General features: G+C 38.0%; 1 protein-coding gene across 1 annotated transcript in view; it reads right to left on the reverse strand.

Annotated features, from left to right (window-relative positions):
• The window catches only part of LOC114886744 (DENN domain-containing protein 5A-like), a 52,859-nt gene that overhangs the window by 8,076 nt on the left and 27,407 nt on the right, over nt 1-17,376 (reverse strand). Inside the window, exons 2-4 of the mRNA XM_029207665.1 lie at nt 4,959-5,030; nt 4,088-4,197; nt 1,719-2,376 (exon numbers count right to left, since the gene is read on the reverse strand). Of these exons, the coding sequence (XP_029063498.1) occupies nt 1,719-2,376; nt 4,088-4,197; nt 4,959-5,030 (840 nt within the window). The remainder of the gene's footprint in view (nt 1-1,718; nt 2,377-4,087; nt 4,198-4,958; nt 5,031-17,376) is intronic.

A 17,376-nucleotide genomic window follows, 5' to 3' on the forward strand; every position in this document is an offset into this window, starting at 1 on the left:
AGGATTTACTGTACAACACAGGGCAGCCAATATTTTATAATAACTATAAATGGAATATAACCTTTAAAAATTGTGAATCACTATGTTGTACACCTGAAACATATAATATTGTGTATCAACCATACCTCAATTTTTAAAAATTTATCATAACAGACGTTATTGGACAATGGTAAAACCTGAATACAGTATTGTTATTTTATCAATGTTAGATTTCCTAAATTTATTAATCATACTATGGTTATGTAAAAAAAATGTTCTTGTTCTTATGAAATAAAAGCTGAAGTATTGAGGAGTCAAGGAACATGGAGTCTACAATGACTCTCAATGGTTCAGTTATGTTCACACACATACAGAGATACAGAGGGAATTGATAAATGTGGCTAAATGTTAATAACTGGTGTATTGTGGGAGAGTGTACAAGAGTTCTTTGAACATTTCTTACAACTCTTCTATAAGCTGGGAATTATTTCAAAACAAAAAGTCAAAACTCTTAAAACCTCCGATGACTAAGCATCTCAGAGCAACAAAGTCCTTACAATGGCCTACAGGACTCTCTACAATTTGGCCTCCTGTTAAGTCTCTAACACTACCTGCTACTACACTCCTGCTCTCTCACACCATGATATCTACCAGGCTTCCTCAATGTTCTTGAACATACCAATCACATTTTTGTCTCAGAACCTTTCTACTTCCTGTGCCCTTTGCCTGGAATACTTTTCCTAGACATTAACATGGGTTGCTCACAGAGGCCTAACGTAATCACTCTATTAAAAATTGGAATTTCCCTTCCCCCAATACTATCTTCCTTCCTGTTTTTTCTCCACAGACCTTATTACCACCTTACATACTACATATTTTATTTATTTATTTAATCACCTCTTAAAAAAAAAAAAGGTTGGGGGGGAATTCCCTGGCAGTCCAGTGGTTAAGACTCGGGGCTTTCACTGCCAGGGCCCAGGTTCAATCCTTGCTCGGGGAACTAAGATCCCACAAGCCATGAGGCCAAAAAAAAAAAAAAATCACCTCTCTTTCCCCACTGAAATATAAGTTCTATTATAGCAGGGATTTTTATCTATTTTGTCCACCCTGAATCTCTAGCCCCTAGAATAACTCCTGGCACACAGCAGATACTGAATAAACATGTACTGAATGAATGAATTTTATGTTACTTATCTGGCTCCTTTAATAAACATTTGTTTCCTTCTGCTCTATTTTACTGTTTTGTCCAAATCTGCTGCTCACCATCACTTAACCTCTCATTTATAAAAACAATTCAGTTATAACAAACAAACAACAGAAAAAAGCAACACATCCTCATTTTCTCAAATATAGTTTCTCAAATATAGGAAGGATCATCGTTATTGTCAGGCTGAGGAAGGGGCAGAAATAACTCTGCAGAGTGATAGAACAAAACTGATGGAAAGTTAATTTCCCATGACCATCAACTCCTGCCTCCTCTTTTCAGCATCAATCAGACGTCAGGAGGCAGGGTTCCCCTCCCAGACTGGAGTGCCCAGCAAAAGGCCACGATGATAGCCAATTAGAAATGGTAGACCTCTCATGTTCCATTAATTTGCCATCCAGCACCTACCTGCAAAAGATCTGAGTTTTGCTCAAACTGTAACAGCCCTTGTCCTTTACAGTCAGCCCTACTGTATCTGATATGGAAGGAGGAGAGGCCCTATGAAGGGGGAGAGCTCTAGTAAGCACTGACTTACGCTGTGAGTAGAGCAGGATTTGAAACTCCAGAAGGGCACAAGTAAAAAGTTGAAACACATTCTCCACCCCAAGCAGTTCAAAGACCTCTTTGACAGGAAAGTCGAATAAGGGAAGCTCATTGGTACTTGGTCTCTGGCAGACAATTGGCCCATAGACCCCAGAAAACTTCAAGGACCGGCCAGGAGGTGGGAGTGGCACCTCGTAGAGTACATTGTATATGTAGCTCTCTAGGGGCAGTGGAGGGGGCTGAGGTGAAGTGACTGCCTGGTGAAGTTGTTCCAGCACACTCCGACATGCTTTCATGAAGGACATGGGCGTGATGAGGCAAATGCACTTAGAGACGTAGAGCGTATCCCGGCTAATGTCGTAGGAGTTGAAGCGCTGCAGCTTGGTCCCAGGAGTGCCTTCACCATCCTCCATGTCACTGTGGTCTCGACCATCAGCAAGGGGAGCATAGAGGACATCATACTCAGCATTATGCATGTGGTACAGGGTCTGCATTGCACTGCAGATCTGCTTGCTAGTCACCTCCTCATAAAATGTGAGGGAAAACCCAAATGTCCGAGAGCCATCCTCCCTTGTGATAATAAAGGCATGGAACTGAGGCTCCCTGGGATCAGCCTGGGTCTTGAATGCCAGCCCTTTGGGCATGCATAGCTGCAAAAGACACAAGGAAACAACTGGTGAGAACACTCACTGCTGATCCTCTTCTCAGAATACCATCACTACTTATTTACTTAAAGAGCACCTACTGTGCTGGGTGCCTGGGATATAAGACCAACACAGCAAAATATCTGCCCTAAAGACCTCCCATTCTAAGACACACAAGTAACTAAAATTATAATGCATTTATCAAGGCTATACAGAAATATACACAAAGTGCTAGAGGAACAAAGAACAAACAACTCAGTCTCAGCCTTCATCAGAAAAGGCTTCAGAGATGAGCTTATGCTAGGATTCATCAGGTAGATAAGAGAAAGAAGGGTATTTCAGGGGCATGAAGAAAATGCACAAAGGAGGTAAAAGAACGCTTGGAGAATTTCGGTAGGTGGTTAAGCATGACAGCATGTATTAGGAGATGATGCTAGAAATATATCTAAAAACCAGACAGATGCAACTTCATACCTAAAAATAAACAAAGTTTTAGATTCTATCAGCTCACAAGATTCTGTCATCAATAAAATCTTCTCTTTTCATAGAAAAAAAAAAAAGGGTGTTCATTTCATGTAATGCAAGGAGATGACATAATTAGGATAAAGATGCACTTTTTTCACTTTAACTCAGATGGGTTATATAAAGAAACTTGGGTAGCTAATCTAACTGACCTGAATCAATCAGTTTCCATTTTCCACTTTTCCACAAACCAGGCTATACAAAGGAACTAAGAGGAGCCTGGGTTAACAAGTACAAGGAGCTACATTATGGTATATCCATTACCCTTGAACTTGAATTCTCAAAGCCTAAGTGTTTCTAGAATATAGTATGTTAAAAGGAAATAAGCACTGGACTAGGAGTCAAAAAACTTGAGGCTCTCTACGATTCAGTTTCCTCCCCTGTGAAATGAAGATAATACAGTTTACTGTGCAATGAAGATAATACAGTTTACTCTGCGTACTTCACAGGGTTATTGCATGCATCAAACAAGATCATCCTCAAAAAGCTATTAAAAAGTAACAGAGGCAGTACAAAGATATGGTTAAGAGCAGAGTTCTGGAAACAGACTATGGTATTTAAGCTTGCTCAGCTGCTCCTTAGCCATATGACCTTGAACACATTACTTAACCTCTCTGGATCTTAGTTTCCTCACCCATAAAATATGTGTCTGTGTCTGTGTGTGTTTACTTAATATTATCTACATAAGGGGTATTGTGAGGATTAAATGAGCTAATTCATGTATAATACTTATCACAGTGCCTAGCACAAGGTGAATACTCAACAAACGTTAGCTTATTCATGGTAGTATTCGTCTACAAATTTTAAATGCTGCCCTATCTAAAATTATAATAAAACAAAAACACCCATTTCTATCATATTACTCAGATATATACAATACAGATGAAAACTGCTTTAAACCTCACTTATTGTGTAAAATCAATGCTATAAGCAACCAATAGCTCAATCTCACAAAAAAAGTTCACTGACCCAATACTATGTATTTGTCTGACTCAACAGAAGCACCTTGTGACTTTTGGTATATCTGATATATTCCAAATATTTGATATAGTGATCAAAATGCAGAATCACAAACAATATGCATATAAGAAGTTACTGATACTTGGTGGAACCACTGCTACCATAGTCTGAACTCACAATCCTACTGTGAATTACTCTGTAAATTATCTGACACTTATAGCTAACAAATACTAACCATTCCCACTGCATCTTGGTCAAAGGGATTCCAGTCCACATTCTCAGGATATCGTGCAAGGACCTTAGACTTGAATGTTCGTCTCAATGGTGTCTGCTCAAAATTTTCTCCTGCAAGAAAAAGAATGAAGCAAGTCATCTCCACAAAGTCCCCTGAAACCACAGGTTATGAATATCTGAGCTTGGTAGTCCAGCAAGGTACAGAAATGAAGGCAAAAGGGTTAGTATGCCAACCATCTAAGAACAGGAAAGGTATTATAGTTATTAGATCAGTAAGAAGCTGGAAAAGTTTAGCACGGTTAATACTGGACACTGTTAGCTACCCTGGCTTTTCTTTAAAATGAAATCATTACTACAATCTTCTTGGGAGGAGAGGGGAGAAAGCACAAGGAAAGATGAAGGATTATATCCATCATTTTTTTTTCCCTAAAAGCTACACTTCATTCGCTTAAAGTCAACTAATAACATCATAAAAGCATAAATTATTTTAAATTCAAAATAAAGTATGCATTTCTATGATCTCTGAAAAAATACAAAGGGGATTAAAAAATTCAAGAACATTAAGAAAGCAGATTTCAGGATAAATCCAATGAGCTATGTTGTCAATTGAGAATCATTTGAAATTTCTGAAATTCTCCTTTGTTTCCCCCTTCCCCCTCCTAAAAACATTAGAGCATACTGAAATAAGAACACTGAAGAGAAAAGAGGAAGAATCAAAGAACCCACCACCTAGAGGGATACAAATATGAAAAAATCTATTGGTCGAAAAAAGCATAAGAAAGTTAGGTCAAAGGGTACAAAATGCCACTGGAGAGACTTATATAAGAGCCACCAGAATGCTTTGGGTGTTCTCAATTTTGTTTTGTTTTTACCTTCAGTTGTACTTGAAAGGAAAGGGCTGGCACCATCCCTGGCTTTAGAAGCCTGTATGTACTGGCATAATGCTATATGATAAATGAAATAACATAGTATTACAATAAAGCAATGTTATTCAAACTTTTTTGACCATGACCCCAGTATGAAACAAAGTTTATATCATGAAGCAATAAACACACACATGATATATATTAATATATATAAATTTACTTAAAACAAAAATTTCACCAAAAAAATACCCTTACTATATGGAATGTGTTCTCATAATTTCTACTCTATATCATTAAAACCAAAAAGGCTAACTGCAGACCTACTAATGGTCATGATTCACAGTTTGAAAAACACTACAAAATAGTATAATGGGATGAAGAGCTCAACAGGTATTAAATTACTATAAAGCCACTAGTGCTTTTTCTAAAAGTATACCACCCAAATATTGCTTTTCCCAAGGGATTAGGGAGAAGGGAACAAATTAAATGCACCTAAATATTTTGAACAAATAAATTCAGTAGACATCATGGAAAAATATGTGGGAAGCATGATCAAGGACAATTCAATTGAATTCTATATCTATTTACTGAGTAATCATGTTATACAAGGGCCTTAGGTACTGTGGAGGATAGAGATGACCCAGATGAAACACCCATCCTCAAAGACCTTTCCGTTAAACGTATAGGAAAAATAACATACACAAATAACAATTTCCCAGGAAGGTTATTATCTGGGAGGCTCAAGCTTATGTGGTCTATCCATTCAGAGCACACTTGCACAGGATCCTGTTCACAGGCTCTAGTTGATAGAATAAATTCTGTTCCAACTAAAGGTTTTATAAGTTGGCTTAGAACCCAAAGCGGCTGGTGATTATTAAGGAAGATGCACTCCTCACCAACACAAGACTGGGATGAACCTAAAGTCAGATAGTCCTTCACTCTAAATCATCCCAGAGGCACCTTGAAAGTTTAAAACAGAGTTTATATTATATTACTTCTAAGGCACCTGTTCCAGAAACGAATAATGATTCCAGTCAGAGAGTTATTGCTTTTAACAATTAAAACCTTCACTTCCATTTTATCTCAGGTTTTGTCCACCATCATCATAAGCCCACTTATTCATAATTTTCAACTTCTGACAAGACCCAACCTTCTTTCTGTTAGTAAAGCAAGTTCCACAACTCAATTCCTCTAATTTCTAATCCCTTCTTCCAAATTGATTTTTCTGAAACTCTTTTCTAGCAAATTTCATCTCTCAAAATACATTTCATAATCTTCACTAAATAAAACTGGCAAAATCAGCCGGCAGCTGGTAATACCAGTAGCAACAAAGCCCTACAGCTATGTTGAGCTAGTCTCAGAGTTTTCACTAACACCTGCAAAGAGTGCAAAGAGCCCACCCATGGCAAGCCTGCACTCACTGTAGAAAGTAATTAAACAACAAGCAGCTGACATAAGATCTTGTCTACAGTCTGACATTCTCAGAATGTATTTTTAAACTGCATTCAGTTCTGAGAGAAGATAACTATTTCTTCCTCCTAAGCTTCTTTATTTTTAATTGTCAGTTTGCTCATTTCTTCCTTAGTAGGCTAGAAAATCCCCTCAGTAAAAACCACGAAATATTTGAACATATACAGGAATCAGGGCAGTTAGCAATGTCCTATATGGAAGCCTTTAGAGAAAGATGTTTTCCTAAGATGGCTACAAGGTGCCCCCTAAGACATGAAGAGCATTCAAAGGATGGAACAGGGGACTATTTAGGGGGAGAATTTTAAACAACCAGTGAGATGTAGAATGGAGCCAGAAGTGAACATGATGAGCTGACCTGGAGTGTAGACAAAGAGGTGGGGGAAGCTATGAATCACAGGGAGAACTGGCCTTCAGATCCTCTGTCCCCACCACTACCTCTCCACCTCCTGCTCCTTCTTTAAACAAGCTGAGTAAAGAAGTCTTGTTAAAGAGTCAGGTTCTGAGTAAAGGCACAGAAGAGAGTGCCAATCTCAGACAAAAGTCCTTCTGTGTATTAGACTGGACCAGTAGCAGGAACATAGTCTTTCCACTGCAAGGGGAAAGAAGATGTATGAAGAAGAGGTATGAAGGCCCTGAGAATAATCGTTGTTCATTATAATCACCCTATGAAGTGTCAGAAAGTAATAGAGGAAGGAGATCACAAACCTAAGATCTTTTTGTTAAAACAATTCAATCTCTCATCATTTACCGAGGGCTGAGTTTTTTGAGAATAAGCAATGGAGACTTATTGCCTCAGGAACATCTACATAGCCCCACCTCCTGAAACCTACACATGTGTCACAGGTCCCATAAATCCTCACTTATTTAGACCTTTGGAAATTCAGACAATATCAGGAATATGACATCACAACAACTACTGTCCTATTGTCCTAGAAACAACAACTAATTATTTGCCCAACACAAATGTCAGCAGGTCTGAATATCAAAACTAAGGCCCATTTCTAACGGCAACTTAAAAATTAGTCAACTAGGTATCAGTCTGTCTTTGTGAATCTGCTCCCTGGAAAGTACAGTTCAGATAAAATCACGACAGATTTTTTTTAAAGCCTGCATGCCTTATAAGGACTTCTAATAGGTTCTTTGTTTACTTGTTCTGCTCTGGCCAGGCCAGAAACAAACTGATATTTGTATTGCTATTAGCCTCTTGGTACTAGCTTGATTTGAATAACCCTAAATGAGGGATGCTTATGCTGAGAAGCTTCAAAGGAACCCCTAAACTCTCTGAAATAATTTACAAATTTTTGTATGAAGACATTTGCATTTTTCTGGGGAGAGAACACAATTTCTATCAGATCTCAAAGGATCTCATGACTCGAAAAAGTTAAAAACCACAGCTCCAAATGTTTATCCTAATTTGGGCAGAAATATTTTGACCACTTAAAGGTTAACCTAAATGGGCAGGTTTTCATACAATCTAAAATAAAATACACATACTACTAAATAACTGCTTTCTAGGTTGATGATGACCCAAATTAAAACCATTATTTTCTCCTTTCTTATCATGAGACACCTATGTTGATTGTTTCATACATACATGTCAACAAGTTAAAAAAGAAAAAAAATATCCTCAAAACTTCTGTCTGAAGTCCTCTGTAAGGTCATCAGAAAATGTTCACCAAGATCTCCAAGTTGTACATTTATATTAAATTTATTACATCTGTGTTTTTAAATGGTAGAGCAGATATGAAAAGGTAGGTACCCAAACAGCTACCTGAGAAAGACCCAATATGGTTAAATCTCAACCTGGTTTATGTTGAACCACACAAAGCTTCTCCAGATCACAGTGCTAGCTTAGATTCAAGCACAATAAAAATAACCATCATTTCCTGGGAAACTGTTTATGGGACACATCTGTTATATCTACATCTTGGGTTAGATATACCAAATAAAATGAATACTTCAATTTCTAAACCTATCAGTAATTAGAGTTTGGATACACTAAAGGAGTTTTACATAAAATTTGAAGTTAAAAAAAAAAAAAAAGAAAAAAACGGACTTCCCTGGTGGCGCAGTGGTTAAGACTCCACGCTCCCAATGCAGGGGGCCTGGGTTCGATCCCTGGTCAGGGAACTAGATCCCACATGCATGCCGCAACTAAGAGTTCACATGCCGCAACTGAGGAGCCCGCCAGCCACAACTAAGGAGCACACATGCCGCAACTAAGGGCCTGCACAACCAAATAAATAAATTAAATAAATATTAAAGAAAAAAAGAGCTAAGGACATTTTTTTATCTGGTCCCTTGGAGGAGATAGGGAGGATAATATAAATATCTGTGAAACTGAAACAAAACACAAAAAAAACAACAAAAACTGACTTCGTCAACAGAATAATTTATATCTAGTTTGATGGAAGTTCTGCTTCCAGCGAGACCAACTCTCTGGCAGATAACTATGAACTCCGGACAAAATATAAAAAACAACTACCTGAAGGTACTAGAAATGAAAAGCAGGCAGATTATGAAGGCAGATGGAGGGTCAACTCTTGGAAAAAGGTAACAACACTGGATAAATGTCCCCTTTTCATGGCTTTTGGCTAGGCAGGTCCCAGTCTATGCCATGAGAGGTGGCTAAAATTCGGATAAAAATCCATAGTTATACTAGCTTAAGGAACCGGAGGACAGAATTTAAAGGCAACCACAACAGCTGGGAAGCAAGGGAAGGAAATTCCAGAGACAGCCAAAGAGGGGGTGCCCCTAACTCTGTGTATAAACGCTGCTCAAATCTCTGGCTGATCCCTGAACCATGCGTGCATGGAACAGATCCCAAGCAGCTAGCTTAGGGCTAACAGAACTGAACTGAGATTTAAGCGGCCACTCACTGCTGGGAAACAGAACAAACAAAATTCAATGTTTTTGGAGGAAGGTGACAGAATCCAGAGTCTCTACAACATATCGTACATAATGTCAAAGACACAATCTAAAATTGTTCAGCATATAAAAAAACAGAAAAACATGACCCATTCTCAAGAGAAGAGTCAATCAAAAGTAAACGACTTTGCATTGATCCAAATATTGGGATTAGCAGACAAGGATTTAAAACAGCAATGTTCATAATGAATGAAAAGACAGAACAACGAAATAGACACTATAATTAAGTGGATGGGCTTAACAGCAGATTGGAGATGCAGAAGAGTTAATGAACTTAAAAACAGGTCAACCAAAAAATAACCAATCTGAAGAACAGAGAGAAAAAAGATTAGTGAGAGAAAGGGGGTCAGGGGCGGGGGGACCCAAAGATATGTGGGGCAGCAAGTCTAACATACATATAATTGGAGCCCCAAAGGAAAGGAGAGCAAATGAGGCAAAAAAGAATATTTGAAGAAATAATGATCAAATTTTTCCCAAATTTGGTAAAAGATATAAATTTACAGAGTCAAGAAGCTCAGCTGAATCCCAAGCAGGATAAATACCAAGAAAATCATATGCAGTCAAATTTTTGAAAAAAAAGAGAGAAAAAATTTTAAGGAGAAAACCTTGAATGGAGCCAGAGGAAAAAAAATACATTAAAGAAGAAAAAATTATTGAAATTACTACTGCCTTTTTAACAGAAACAATGGAGATTAGAAGACACGGAACAACACCTTACAAGCACTAAAAGAAAAAGAAAAAAAAAGGCCTGGTCAACCTAGAATTCTATAAACAAACAAAAATCCTTCAAAAATGAAGGCAAAAGTAAAACAACTGCAAGTAAAGCAAAACTAAGAGAATTCATTGCTGCAGACCTGCACTACAAGAGTAAGAAGAGCCCATCCCAATAGGTTACATGCTGTATGATTCCATTTATATAACATTCTTGAAATGACAAAATTATAGAAACAAACAGGTTAGTGGTTGCCAAAGGTCAGGGACGGGGGGAGGGTGGCTATAAAAAGGCAACCCTAAGAATTCTTGTGGTGATGGAACTATTCTGTATCTTGACTATATCAATGTCAGTATCCTGGTTGTGACAGTATACTATAGTTTTTTAAGATGTTACCATTGGGTAAAGAGTACAGGGTAATCTTCCTGTATTATTTCTTACAACAGCTTATGAATCTACAATTATGTCAAATAAAAAGTTTAATGTATTTAAAAAGTATATTTTTAATTTTTAAAAAGTGTTTTAATGTTTTTAACAACCTGCCAAAGTTTTAAAGCAGAGGCTGCAGGCAACACAATTGAAGCATTCAGAGCTATACCTTGGACAGAGCTCTTTGAAGGCAGCTTAACTATGCCTCTCTCCAGGCCCAAGACAGAAGCGTCACATAAACTGCCTCACCTCACCACATCAACAGCAACCCTACAAGGTCTAGTTCACATTATCTACAGCAAGAATGATGAAATTTTTTTCCTCTGGGAATGGATATAACCAGGTTATTATGCTATCCTTTGCATACTGGCATCCTGGGATGTCCTACAATTGATCCCGTTAGTGTCACTGGCCATCAATTCAGTGCTACTCATGCTATAATCAATTTCCTTCCTGCATTAAAAGACATCACTGTATTTCTCCTGTTACAAACGTTTCCGAAACTGACTGTACATCAGAATAGTATTACTACCAACTCATACTTGGGTTTTCAGTTCACATTGAAAACCAGCTGGTTTTATCTTCAATTCATTTGTTGCCGCAGCATTTCAATTCTGCTTGTCTTCTAGATAATTTCTGAACCCCTGTACAAATCAGAGATCATCTTCTGTCATCTTTGACTAACAAGGCACAATGTAGTAAGAGAAGGGAATGCAAATTTCTAACTAAATTAACCTTGTTATTACTTTTAGATGACTACTTCATTAATATCAGCACTTTTTAAATAGAGACAGCTTTAAAACACACAGTAAGACTAGCAAGCAGAGTTCTGGTAGCTAAAGAAAGCCATCTTACACTGCCCTCATCACTGTCTTCTTCCTCTCTTGTACACATAAAATCGAGGTAAATTCACAGCTCCTGCAGCATAAAGTGAAGAAGGTAACTGCTCCTTGAAGAGACAGCCTATACCTTGGCCCACATCACCAAGATGACTGTGGTGCTCAGGAGTCAGACATTTACAAACAAATATCCAGAATGTAGATAGTGAGCTGCCCCCACCTTGGACAAGCCACAAGGCCTCTTCTAAGGCACTATTTAACCCAGGAAAGCTATTTACCAGGCTTTTCAATGAAAGAGCAATAGAAACCATCTGTTACTCCTATGTGTTCCCCTGAGGAAGATTTGTTCACTTTCTTTCTCAACGTATTTTCTTTGTCAGATACCTTTAGATTTGTGTATACAGCCACTACTTTTATTGATGCTTTGCCTCCTGCTTGATATCATCCAGGCACCACACCTAGTCCAACTCATGAACCTAGTATTCTTAAAATGGCTGAACTTCTCATGTACCCGATTTTAACAAGAGACTGAGATTTGAGAACCTATCCAGAGATGACTGCTCCAAACCATAGCTAAAACAGAACTTTGGTAGCAAGACATCAAGTGTAGACACTGCCTCCCTTTCAGCCCAGCTGAATACCCTGCAGGGCACACATTTGTTGAGCTAACATCTTGAACTAAGATATGTAATTTGCTGTGTTTAGTGGGGAAAGCAAAAAGCTCTCAAATTCATGGTCTATCAGACCAGTTTAACGAACCCAGTCCTGTGAGATGGAAATACACATACTGTTCTAAATAGAGTGAGGGCTCCCAGAGGCTTTACGTGTGTATACACAGGCACTTTTCTCTATAAGCTGGGCCCTCCGGAAAACTGGGCTTAGGCAAACCCACTGGACTGGAATCTCTAAGTAAGAAATAGCAGAGGACAAATATGAGCGATGGTCCCCATGCTCTCCTCAATACCAAATTTTAAAATAAGCAGCCTAAATTAAGTGTAAACAACTAGCCTGGAAGGGAGGAGAGAGGGTCCAGGTCCCACCTTGGCTACTAATTGTATGATCCTAAACAACTTACTGAGTTTTGTGGGTCTCACTTTCCTCAACTGAAAGATTAAGAAGCAGAGAACTAGTTGGTGATCCGTAAAGGTTTTTCCAGCTCGATCATTCCATGACTTAATGACTGCTGGGCCTACAGTCTGACCAAGCGTGGAAATTCTACCTTTCAAATTGTGAGCTCTAGGCATGCGTTAGTTCTCCCTCTACTGCCTGTGTCTTCCCAAAATCCCACTAAAACAGTAGTAGAGGTGGGGAAGCATAAACCTATAGAATGAAAGTGAAGATAATAGCAACAAAATTTTAGAAGCTGGGAAGCAGATGGATGAATCATTACTGACAGTAGACTTGAGAAAACTGAGATACAACATAACCTCCAAAAAGCTCAGGAACTTGTAGCATCAGGTACTTATGAAGTAGGGATTACGATGGGGCTAAAAACAGAAGAATTGATTGAAAAGTCTATTTAAGAACCAGCTGGCATCAGCTCATGAATAAACAAAATGTTGTGTAACTACACAATGGAACATTATTCAGCCATAAAAAGAAATGAAGTACTGTTACATCCCGCAACACAAATGAACCTTGAAAACATTATGCTAAGTTAAAGAAGCCAGACACAAAAGGCCACATGCTGTATAATTTCATGTATATGAAATGCCCAGAATAGGCATATTTACAGAAACAAAAAGTGGTCGCCAGGGGACTAACTGCTAATAGGTATGCAGTTTCCTTTTGGGATGATGGAAATGTTCTGGAACTAGATAGTGTGATGGCTGCACAACACAGTGAATACACTAAAAACCACTGAAGTGTACACTTCAAAATGCCACATTTATGTTACACGAATTATATCTCAATTTTGAACCAGCTGGACCACCCAGCCCACCCCACCCCACCCTATACATTTTTCACTCCATCTGGCCTCCTCCATTCAAGAAGAAAACAAAGTTTATTCTTTATAATGGATAAATAAAAGAATGAGTGGGGAGGGCAAATGGGTGATGGTGGTCAAAAGCTACAAACTTCCAGTTATAAGATAAATAAGTCTTGGGGCTGTAATGTACAGCATGGTGACTATAGTTAACAATACTGTATTGTATATCTAAAAGCTGCTAAGAGAGTAAATCTTAAAAGTTCTCATCACAAGAAAAAAAAAACTTGTAGCTATGGTGATAGATATTGACTAGACATTATGTAATCATTTCACAATATATACATATATCATTGTTGTACACCTAAAACAATACATTGCTATATGTCAATTATATCTCAATTAAAAATAAAAAAAGAAGGGACTTCCCTAGCAGTCCAGTGGTTAAGACTCCACGCTCCCATTGCAGAGGGCATGGGTTCAATCCCTGGTTGGGGAACTAAGATCCCACATGCCGCACAGTGCAGCCAAAAAAAATAAATTAAAAATAAGAAGAAGAATGGGTGTCTATACTTGGGATTGTACAGTTATCAAGCATTAACAGCTGAGAAACCACAGACATAGCTGAGAGCAAGGGTATCATTCTAAAAATAGGGAAATAAGAGAAGATTTACATACTGAACATTGAGACCCTCAGTGCTCTTCCACTACTTGGCTCTCAGAAAGTTAGCAGCTAGGATTATGCCCTCAAGGCAGAGATCTGAAGGAGCATTTTATGTGAACCTGACCAGCACAAGAAAAAAGACCTAGAGATACTGATGGTACAGGGGAAAAACTACATAGCCAAATCATTCTATAGCGAACCTCTCAGTAACCAAATCCCACCTATGAACACAGAGATCCCAATCAGCTTCTTTGTGCATTATTATTTTTTTTAATTTATTTTATTTATTTATTTATTTATTTATGGCTGTGTTGGGCCTTCGTTGCGGTGCACGGGCTTCTCGTTGTCGTGACTTCTCTTGTTGCAGAGCACCGGCTCTAGGTGCACAGGCTTCAGTAGCTGTGGCACGTGGCCTCAGTAGTTGTGGCCCACGGGCTTGGTTGCTCTGGAGCATGTGGGATCTTCCCAGACCAGGGCTTGAACCCATGTCCCCTGCATTGGCAGGCGGATTCTTAACCACTGCGTCACCAGGGAAGCCCCTTGGTGCATTATTCTTAGATGTAGTGCATAGCCAGAGATCATGAGGTGGAAAGTAACTCCCCACTCCTTAAGGATGGGCTGCTCATAGGAAAAATCTGACAAACACTACCAAATCTGACAAACATTGGAAAAATCTGACAAACACTATCAGGAGATCAAGATAAACATGAACAATGCTAAGTCATGTTGAGAGTATGTATGTATTCCTGACATAATATGATGAAAATGACACTTTACCTCTGTAGTCTTCCTCTCAAAAAACCATAACCCCAGTCTAATCATGAAGAAAAACATCACACACATCCCGATTGAGGGACATTCTACAAAACAGTTGACCAATATTCTTCAAAACTGCCGAAGTCATCAAAAAGAAAACAAGCCTGAGAAAAGGTTACAGCTAAAAGAAGCCTAAACAAACATAACGACTATTTATAATATGGTATCCTGAATGGGGAATACTGGACAGAAAGAGAGTTATGCAAAAACTAAGAAAATATGAATAAAGTATGGAGTCAGTCCACTAAGTCTAATATCCAAATAATAGAATCCCATAAAGAGAGAACAGAGAAAATAAAGGCGAAGCTCTCATCAACAAAATAATTCAACAAAATTTCCCAGAAATGAAGGGCATGAATTCCCAAATTCGCAAGTGCACTCCAACGATCCAGCACAGTGGATGAAAACAGACCCACACTTTAATTATAATAATGTATCAATATTGGCTCACTAATTGTGACAAATGTACCATATTGAATGTTAAGATACTACTATTGGGGAAACTGCGTGTGGGGTATATAGGAACTTCCTGCACTATCTTCACAACTTTTCTATAAATGTAAATCTATTCTAAAACAGTTTACTTAAAAGATTTTTAAAATTATATCCCATTTAAACAAAATGTCCAGAATAAGCAAATCAAAGACAGAAAGTACATTTGTAGTTGCCTACGGTGGGGGGATATGGACTTCATGGTATGTAAATTATATCTCAATAAAGTTGTTTTTAAAAAAAATAAAAAGACAAACAACAACAAGCTTGTGGAAATTTAAAAGGTCTCTGCCAAAACTAAAATTAACCAAGAAAGATGTATATATGGGATGTGCAGCAAACTGGATCTATCACAAGAAAAGTATCACAGAGTATAACTCCAAGATAAAGGGACAACCTAAGGTACTAGCTGTGCAATAGGCCTAGCAAGCCAAGATTTCAAATGATCCAGATTGATGGAGCTAGAGCAAGGATCCATAGTTTGTGTAAGATTCTCAAAGGGATATGTGAACCAAAAACTACCATAAGCCACTGCTTCAAAGTATCCATTACAGGTTTCACCCAAGGGTTAAACCACAACATACTCCTATAACAAAAAGAATCTCTCAGATGCTGCAAATCTCAAAGAGAAGAAATATAGAGAGTAATGAACATTAACACAGTTTTCCTAACTAGATATGATCATGTACAAATAAAAGGAAAGGAAACAGAGGCACAGTTAAAGCCCTCAAGAAGCCTTGTGAATGTGATTTCAGATGAAACTTGATACCCTCTACAGAGCTTAAGACATCCTGAAGATAATGGTATTTTATTTAATTTTGTGATTTCTGTCCTACCTACCTCAAAAAATAAAATGACATGATAAGAAAAATCATATAAAAATTTTAAATCAGAAGAACATTAAAAGAAGCAAAAAAATAGATAAGTACCTATAACATACATTACCCATAAATTGCCAAAAAAATGACAGTTTGCTTATAATATATATTTTTTACTGAAGTATAGTTGATTTACAATGTTTCAGGTATACAGCAAAGTGACTGTTATATATATCTACACATATACATACTTTTTCAGATTCTTTTCCATTATAGGTTATTACAAGATATTGAATATAGTTCCCTGTGCTATACAGTAAGTCTTTGTTGTTTATTTTATACATAGTAGTGTGTATCTGTTAATCCCAAATTCCCAATTTATCCCTCCCCCTGCCCCCACCTTTTCCCCTTTGGTAACCATAAGTTTGTTTTCTATGTCTAGGAGTCCATTTCTGTTCTGTAATTAAGTTCATTTGTATCATTTTTTAAGATTCCACATATAAGTGATATCATGGTATTTGTTTTTTTAATTTTTATTTATTTATTTTTGGCTGCATTGGGGCTTTGTTGCTGCATGCAGGCTTTCTCTAGTTGCAGCGTGCACAGGCTACTCTTCGTTGCAGTGTGCGGGCTTCTCATTGCAGTGGCTTCTCTTGTTGTGGAGCATGGGCTCTAGGCACGTGGGCTTAGTAGTTGTGTCTTGCGGGCTCTAGAGCGCAGGCTCAGTTGTTGTGGCACTTGGGCTTCGTTGCTCTGCAGCATGTAAGATCTTCCCAGACCAGGGCTCAAACCCATATCCCCTGCATTGGCAGGCAGATACTTAACCACTGCGCCACCAGGGAAGCCCATTGTATGGATATGTCTTTCCTTGTCTGACTGACTTCACTTAGTATGATAATCTCTATGTCCATCCATGTTGCTGCAAATGGCATTATTTCATTCTTTTTTATGGCTATGATTCCATTGTGTGTATATACCACATCCTTTTTAACCATTTTCCTGTCAATGGACATTTATGTTGCCTCCATGTCTTGGCTATTGTAAACAGTGCTGCTATGAACACTGGGGTGCATTACAATATATTTTTAAGTAATTCAACACAGAAAATATTATGGAAAGAAATACACAAAATATTAAACATGGTTATGTTACTTCTAGAAGGCTGGACTATGGGTGATTGCTATTTTTTTCTTTATGCTTTTATCTACTTTCTATATTGCCTACCTTGAGCACGTATGATCTCAAGATAAAGAGATTACACTAAAAAATATGCATAACTTAATGGCACAATTCTCTCAAGCTAGTAGAGATTTTTTTTTAAACTAGGAT

The sequence above is a fragment of the Monodon monoceros genome, unplaced genomic scaffold (genome assembly GCF_005190385.1).
Source record: "Monodon monoceros isolate NGI ecotype Baffin Bay Population unplaced genomic scaffold, NGI_Narwhal_1 Super_Scaffold_7, whole genome shotgun sequence".
In the NCBI taxonomy this organism is placed as follows: domain Eukaryota; kingdom Metazoa; phylum Chordata; class Mammalia; order Artiodactyla; family Monodontidae; genus Monodon; species Monodon monoceros.